Genomic DNA, 8,879 nt, shown 5'->3' on the forward strand with positions numbered 1-8,879 from the left:
GCCTCAGCCTCAGCTCCAGCCGCAGCCTCAGCCTCAGCTCCAGCCTCAGCCTCAGCTCCAGCCTCAGCCTCAGCTCCAGCCTCAGCCTCAGCTCCAGCCTCAGCTCCAGCCTCAGCCTCAGCTCCAGCCTCAGCTCCAGCCTCAGCTCCAGCTCCAGCCTCAGCTCCAGCCTCAGCTCCAGCCTCAGCCTCAGCTCCAGCCTCAGCTCCAGCCTCAGCTCCAGCCTCAGCTCCAGCCTCAGCCTCAGCTCCAGCCTCAGCTCCAGCCTCAGCTCCAGCCTCAGCTCCAGCCTCAGCCTCAGCTCCAGCCTCAGCCTCAGCCTCAGCCTCAGCTCATCTCTCATTAACATCCTGTTTGTTCTGTGAGCTAACAAATGAAACACCATTCATTCCCACATGCTTGTAATCTGGAGGCATTTTAATGGTCTCCATAGTCTTGAAGCACTCACACAAATGACTGTATAGAACATAGGAGGTATCAAAGTGTGGACATGTTACTAAAATTGACAGAACTTTGGGATTCTTCAAAATGTACATTTCATATTGCATGCATGCCGCTGCCTTTTTTATTTTTAAAGATTTCCGTTACAAATAAAATCTTTGACATTAAGCTAAGAGTCGTGGGAGTGGCAGCTCATGCCAACAGATATTTGTTAGTGAGACACACAACAGCTCACACATCATTCTGTGTGTATTAAGATTATTAGTGTGCGAGACTGTTCACCAGAAGTCCGTAATAACGGTCGTACACACACGTTGTGTCAGGCTGTAAATTAACTTCATTAGTGTAAACTCTCCTCCGCAGGCAGTCAGAGTGCATACCGTCAGGCCCAGCAGACCTTCACTACACCACATTTTGGCTCCACACAACTTCTCACCCTTCAAATTCTAACAATAAATCTAGAAATTATAATTTTCTTCCTTTTGCACAAAGAAAAAAAACCAAAACAATATAACAAAGTCCAGTAACTGTGCATACTGTTTAGGATGGCACACCACAGATTATACAGTATATGGCCCCCAACAGGCATATGTATACAAAATATAGCCATTTATCAATAATGAGTAATGTTATTGATTCTAAAGGAGAGGGATCTTTGGGAGAATAGTTGCATACAGACACATTTAAACGTCAAAAATTAGTGTTCACAATATTATCAGTTAATAACCCTTCACTCAGGAGTAGTGAATCCAACGAGGGAATACTACATCTGCTATGGGTATAATTATAATTACATTATGTATTAGCCTACAGTACACTGCCCCTTGAATAAGCATAACTACAATATTGGTCAACCACCAGAAATACTTGATTTTACTTTGCCATATCAGAAACTGGACAACAGACTAGACGTGTGTGTAAACTGATGAAGTAATCTTAAGACTCTAAGTAGGCGGCCTGTTTGAAAAAGAGAAAGGTCACCAGAAAAAGAAAATTAAACTGCCTTCTCCTCACTCCTCTGTGAACAACCGGTCTCCCCCCCTCCTGCTCTCCTAACGGCCGACTAAGCGGCTCAGACAAAGAATGAAAGGGAAACAAATGGCTGAGGGTGTTTGTTTTCTGGTGTTGGGACATGTCTTGTTTTCCTTTGCTCTTTAGGTCTTTTTTTAAAGGTTGTTACACGCTTGCATGCCAAGACTCTCCCCGCCGCTGGGAAATGCTGCCCTCTGCTGGATGCACTGTGGCACTGCAGAGCAATGCCTCCCCCCCACAGTGGGGTTGAGCCCCTCAGAGCAGCTTCAGACTCCCGGTGACGTTGTTCACCATCTCCTCCTCGCCCATGATGGCCAGGACGGTGCGGGACCCGGACTCCAACTGCCAAACACAAGACGGGTTAGTTTCAAAGAACTGGGCAGCACCGACGACATCTAATCATGTTTTAACCATTTTAATATATTACTACCAATATTTAGACAATAGCTATGGGTGCCTCCAAAAGACATTTACACACAAGATAACTGTGTTCTCCTCACCTGGGTGAGTCCAGCATCCTGGACCAGGTACGTGGGCAGGCTGAGGCTCATGGCCAGGGCCTGCAGCTCCAGTAGATGAGCCACGTTGGTGCCCTGGACCACCACCTTCTTGGCTCTGTATCAACAACATGCACATTGATTTCCCATCAATAATATTCATTAGAAATTGACTTAATTATTCAACAATTGGTGCCTTCAAATGAAACTCGTGAGTGAGAAACTCGCTGCTAAGCAACAGCAATATTAACGTTACTGTCGGCGTCTAGAAGCCACAGAGGCTAACAGTTTAGCGAGCTAGCAAGGAGGTAACATAATGCAGGAAATGCAAAGACATAATGACAGAGGAAGAAGATGAGGCCGTTGGGAATATCAACATTTTAACTTCCATGGCCTCCGCCATTTCTGACAACATCAACAAACACGTCAGAACTCGTGAACTCGGAGCTTTTAGAAACTTTCACAGGGACATTTCATACGGACTATTCTCTGAACACGACCCCATTTGAACGCACCAAGTATTACAAATGCTGACAAAAGAAGTATATAACTAAATAAAACCTCCGTCGTCAACAATGTCATCAACGAAACACTCGACTGAACTCCTGACAATGTGCTACTATAAAGCATAAAGTTGGTGTTTTGCGGGTCGGGTCGGATTCGGGTGGTTGAGTAACGCATACTTTTACATGTTGGGTTGCTGATTGTCTCTCATAACGGACGGTGGGTCCGACTGAACCGCATCATTAATGAGCGCCATCAGGAGCAAAGCTGCATTCTTAATCGTTCACCGTGTTTTTCATCAGGATAAGATGACATTTGATGTGAAATAAGTCTGACTAAAATGACAGAAATGTTCAATATAATCTGATGACTAATCAGGACTAAGATTAAATAAAATAACACCTGACAAAATTGTGAGAAAAAACATTTTGACTAAAATCGAATGACTTCGGTGAGTAAAACGCTTTGAGTTGTTGTCGACTAAAACTATGAAGGATAAAAAAACTAAAATGTGACTAAAACTAATCAGCGTTTTTGTCTTAAGACTAAATCTAAAATAGCTGCCAAAATTAACACTGGCTTATTCCTCCTGATGCAAATCCAAATAATGCACGACAGGAATGCACTACTGTTTATCTTATGAAGCACAAAGGGACTACAATTGCATCTGGTTGTGCAACCCTATGTTGTACAATGATGAATGGTCTTTTAAGAAAATATGAAATGTAAAAGATATCTGTGCAACAGAACTCTGCACGAGAGTAAAAGTTGACGTAATGGCATCGTTACGGCTTTTTAAGACTATAACTGTTAATCATTTTCCTTGCAACTCTTATGCTTTGCTTTAATTATTTCTTGTTAAATATATTGTCCCTAAAAGTGAATTAACACAGATTTACATAATCTCAAAATGTGCACATATTCAGTGTGAACCAGTTTGCCCATGAACTGAGATCATCACGAAGTTAGTGGTTGTTTAAACTGAAGATACAGAACCGATGCATGTCTTCTCTCCCATCACACTGTGCAGGCCTTACCCACTGTGGTCCCACTTCCAGGCCATCTCCCTCCAGCTGTTCTTCTCCTGTAGAGCCTGGTACAAACCCACAGCAGCGTGACCAACCTGAGCCGCCACCTGCACAAACACACAGCGCTCAGTTCACTCCTACACCGGAATCTGTCAGCCGCACTGAAAATGTGCCGTTTCTGACCACGTTCAAATAAAAAAACATTTCATCGTTTTCTATTAGAATAAACAACTCAACCTAAAAATAAGATTTGCATGAAATAACTACAATTACTGCTTCAGTGCAACTGATATGAGCATAAACTTCTCCCACTCAGAGCACCTGGTTGGTATTAATCATCGGAGGAACATGGAATTGACTAATAGACTAATGCAAGTTAAAGACGGGCTTTCAGAAATAGCATCTTTACGTCACTGTGAAACCAGATAGGAGAGATTAAATAAGAGTTAGCTTGGCTAAAAGGCCTTCCTTTATCTTTCATCAGTGGAGCCATTGTTAAATATGAGGACACTTTCTTAAGGATGGATCGTGTCTTTGAACACACAGTCCACACTGGCACCGCTGGACTAACCTTTCCAACCCCCATGGCGAGGTCCATGTTCACCACAAACACCATCTTGAACATGAGGTCATCGTCTCCCTCCTCCTGAGGATCAGAGCAGACAAAGACAGACACTGAGATTTGGCTTTGGACAAACTCCACGAGGTCTAAAGTACCAAGGTGTACCTGTGGGGACTAAGGCTAGCTTATGGGCACCTCATTCTCCAGCTTGTTGAAGTAGTACATTGCCGCCTCCTCGGCAGACACGTTCCGAGTGTGAAGAAGTGCCTGAAGAGATGACAAACAAGGACAAATGTCAGCTAGAGCTGCAACCATTAATCAATTAGTTGTCAAATATTAAATCAATCGCCAAATATTCTGATAACCGGTTTGAGTCATATTTTAAGGAAAAAAAGTAAATAATTCTGATTGCAGCTTCTTAGATATTTCTGGTTTCTTTCCTCTGTGACAGTAAACTGAATATCTTTGAGTTGTGGACAAAACGAGACATTAGAGGACGTCGTCTTGGGCTTTGGGAAACATTGATCCACATTTCATAGACCAAAGAACTAATCGATTAATCAAGAAAAGAATTGACTGATAAATCAACAATGAAAATAATCGTCTCAGTTGGGTTTTTACGTCAGTTTGCGCCACACGGCCTCTCGCCTGTTTACAGCCAGCTCTGTGTGCGTTGAACACAAACCAACTAGCCAACAGTCTGCAGAGATGCTGCCCAAAAGAAAAGGAGAAACACACCTAGTGCGCTTGGTGGATCCTGTTGGGTCTTGTTGGGTCTTGTTGGGTCTCTAAACTCTGGTGTACGGTCTCAGACCTGCTCTATATATAAAGAGTCTCCAGATAACTTCTGTTGTGATTTGACGCTATACAAAAATAAATTGAATTGAATTGAACCTCCTGTTAAACATTATGAAAGACTTGGGAGTATGCACGGCTGCATGTAAACGGGAATATTAGTGGAATATTCATTTTCATTAGCCATGTTAACAGCTTAGTAGGAATATTGTCTTTCTCGGGTTAAGAGCAAAAAACTGAATATTTTGTGCATGTAAACGTCGTCACTGAAGGTCAGCAATAAGGTCATTCACAACCTAATAAACAAGTACCATCGTCACTCATAGAAAGTGTAACTAGCACAATGAATGAGTAGCTACCTTCCAGGGAGCTACAGTGATATTAGAGACAGTGTTGGTGCCACATGGGGAAAAACACATGAGGGACCCACGTTTATATTCTTCAGTATTATTTACCATCAGGTCAGCTGTACCACAGCTTTCAGGAAAATGCAACCTTCCATAATTATAACTGTGATAATTATCACTGAATGTTGATGTTAATCAAAACCCACCTGTTTAAACTGGCCTACTCTCTCTAGTACTCATTCGCACCCATCATATGTGTCTGTACAAATATGTCTGTCATGTCCTGTTGTTTTTATATTGTTTTATCTGTCTATGTTTTAATTGATTCTTGAAAGATGTCCTTGGGTGTCCAGAAAGGCGCCACTAAATAAAATGTATTATTATTATTATTATTGTTAAATGTGGCCTTAACGCTGAGTGTACCATCCCACCTGTTTGGCTGCCTCCTCTGGGATGTCCAGCTCTCTGAGCTGCTGCAGAAAGACAGGGTTGACATCCTGAGAGCCGGAGTCTGGGCCTGACTGCTCTGATGGCTCCATTCTGGACTGGAATAAAGAAAAACAACAATAGCACTGAACGCTCTGCTGCTCGGCACTAAACCCCCCACAGGAAACAGGATACCAACAGGACATTAACACGGTACCGTGGGCCTTTCTCACAGGAGACATCTTGACTTGTCACAGCAGGAAAAGCTCAGGAGTAAACAATGAAATGTACGGTGGCTGCATCCGGTGTTACGTTGAAGTCTGTTCACCCGTTGAATAGTGCAGCAGTAGATAGAGCTGGGTTAAGGGTTGGTTCAGGTGTAGGTTCAGGTGTAGGTAGGGGAACACAACTCAACACAACACCGGCACCCTGTCACCCGTTCACCCTGTCACCCGTTCACCCTGTCACTCGGCACCCTGTCACCCGGTCACCCGGCACCCTGTCACCCGGCACCCTGTCACCATCACTGAGACACTCCATCACAACAGATCCACTGCTGGTGCGTCTCCTCCTATATGACATGTCAACATGTCTTCAGTGAAAAAGACTCATTATCAACAGATTTGACCATCTTAGACTAAAAATGACAAATCTACCTCAGGTCCACTATCGATATTTATTATACCTTTATTATACCTGTATTATATCTTTATTATATCTTTATTATACCTTTATTATATCTTTATTATACATTTATTATACCTTTATTATATCTTTATTATATCTTTATTATACCTTTATTATACCTTTATTATACATTTATTATACCTTTATTATATCTTTATTATATCTTTATTATACCTTTATTATACCTTTATTATACCTTTATTATACCTTTATTATATCTTTATTATACATTTATTATACCTTTATTATATCTTTATTATATCTTTATTATACCTTTATTATACCTTTATTATATCTTTATTATACATTTATTATACCTTTATTATATCTTTATTATATCTTTATTATACCTTTATTATACCTTTATTATACATTTATTATACCTTTATTATATCTTTATTATACCTTTATTATACCTTTATTATATCTTTATTATACATTTATTATACCTTTATTATATCTTTATTATACCTTTATTATACCTTTATTATACATTTATTATACCTCTATTATACCTTTATTATACCTGTATTATATCTTTATTATACCTTTATTATATATTTATTATACCTTTATTATATCTTTATTATACCTTTATTATACCTTTTATATCTTTATTATACATTTATTATACCTTTATTATACCTTTATTATACATTTATTATACCTCTATTATACCTTTATTATACCTGTATTATATCTTTATTATACCTTTATTATATATTTATTATACCTTTATTATACCTTTATTATACATTTATTATACCTTTATTATACCTCTATTATACCTTTATTATACCTGTATTATATCTTTATTATACCTTTATTATACCTTTATTATATATTTATTATACCGCTATTATACCTTTATTATACCTGTATTATATCTTTATTATACCTGTATTATAGCTGTATTATACCTGTATTATAGCTGTATTATATCTGTATTATACCTGTATTATATCTTTATTATACCTGTATTATAGCTGTATTATACCTGTATTATAGCTGTATTATACCTGTATTATAGCTGTATTATATCTGTATTATACCTGTATTATATCTTTATTATACCTTTATTATACCTGTATTATATCTTTATTATACCTGTATTATATCTTTATTATACCTTTATTATACCTTTATTATACATTTATTATACCTTTATTATACCTCTATTATACCTTTATTATACCTGTATTATATCTTTATTATACCTTTATTATACCTTTATTATATATTTATTATACCTCTATTATACCTTTATTATACCTGTATTATATCTTTATTATACCTGTATTATAGCTGTATTATACCTGTATTATAGCTGTATTATATCTGTATTATAGCTGTATTATACCTGTATTATAGCTGTATTATACCTGTATTATAGCTGTATTATATCTGTATTATACCTGTATTATATCTTTATTATACCTTTATTATACCTGTATTATATCTTTATTATACCTGTATTATATCTGTATTATACCTGTATTATACCTGTATTATACCTGTATTATATCTTTATTATACCTTTATTATACCTGTATTATATCTTTATTATACCTGTATTATACCTGTATTATAGCTGTATTATACCTGTATTATACCTGTATTATAGCTGTATTATAGCTGTATTATAGCTGTATTATACCTGTATTATACCTGTATTATACCTGTATTATAGCTGTATTATACCTGTATTATACCTGTATTATAGCTGTATTATACCTGTATTATAGCTGTATTATACCTGTATTATACCTGTATTATACCTGTATTATAGCTGTATTATACCTGTATTATAGCTGTATTATAGCTGTATTATAGCTGTATTATAGCTGTATTATACCTGTATTATACCTGTATTATACCTGTATTATAGCTGTATTATACCTGTATTATAGCTGTATTATACCTGTATTATAGCTGTATTATACCTGTATTATACCTGTATTATAGCTGTATTATACCTGTATTATAGCTGTATTATACCTGTATTATACCTGTATTATACCTGTATTATAGCTGTATTATACCTGTATTATACCTGTATTATAGCTGTATTATAGCTGTATTATACCTGTATTATACCTGTATTATACCTGTATTATACCTGTATTATAGCTGTATTATAGCTGTATTATACCTGTATTATACCTGTATTATAGCTGTATTATACCTGTATTATAGCTGTATTATACCTGTATTATACCTGTATTATAGCTGTATTATACCTGTATTATAGCTGTATTATACCTGTATTATACCTGTATTATACCTGTATTATAGCTGTATTATAGCTGTATTATAGCTGTATTATACCTGTATTATAGCTGTATTATACCTGTATTATAGCTGTATTATACCTGTATTATAGCTGTATTATACCTGTATTATAGCTGTATTATAGCTGTATTATACCTGTATTATACCTGTATTATACCTGTATTATACCTGTATTATACCTGTATTATAGCTGTATTATAGCTGTATTATACCTGTATTATACCTGTATTATAGCTGTATTATAGCTGTATTATACCTGTATTATACC

The 8,879-nt window shown here is 37.0% G+C and overlaps 1 protein-coding gene across 1 annotated transcript in view; it reads right to left on the reverse strand.

The window, feature by feature from the left end:
• Window positions 1–755: 755 nt before the first annotated feature.
• The window catches only part of LOC141766681 (putative peptidyl-tRNA hydrolase 2), a 13,355-nt gene continuing 5,231 nt past the window's right edge, over window positions 756–8,879 (reverse strand). Inside the window, exons 2-7 of the mRNA XM_074633757.1 lie at window positions 5,638–5,751; window positions 4,260–4,331; window positions 4,074–4,148; window positions 3,512–3,609; window positions 1,974–2,088; window positions 756–1,815 (exon numbers count right to left, since the gene is read on the reverse strand). Coding sequence (XP_074489858.1) covers window positions 1,729–1,815; window positions 1,974–2,088; window positions 3,512–3,609; window positions 4,074–4,148; window positions 4,260–4,331; window positions 5,638–5,745 — 555 coding nt within the window. The 5' untranslated portion in view covers window positions 5,746–5,751 and the 3' untranslated portion in view covers window positions 756–1,728. The remainder of the gene's footprint in view (window positions 1,816–1,973; window positions 2,089–3,511; window positions 3,610–4,073; window positions 4,149–4,259; window positions 4,332–5,637; window positions 5,752–8,879) is intronic.

This window comes from Sebastes fasciatus, chromosome 1, assembly GCF_043250625.1.
Source record: "Sebastes fasciatus isolate fSebFas1 chromosome 1, fSebFas1.pri, whole genome shotgun sequence".
Lineage (NCBI taxonomy): Eukaryota > Metazoa > Chordata > Actinopteri > Perciformes > Sebastidae > Sebastes > Sebastes fasciatus.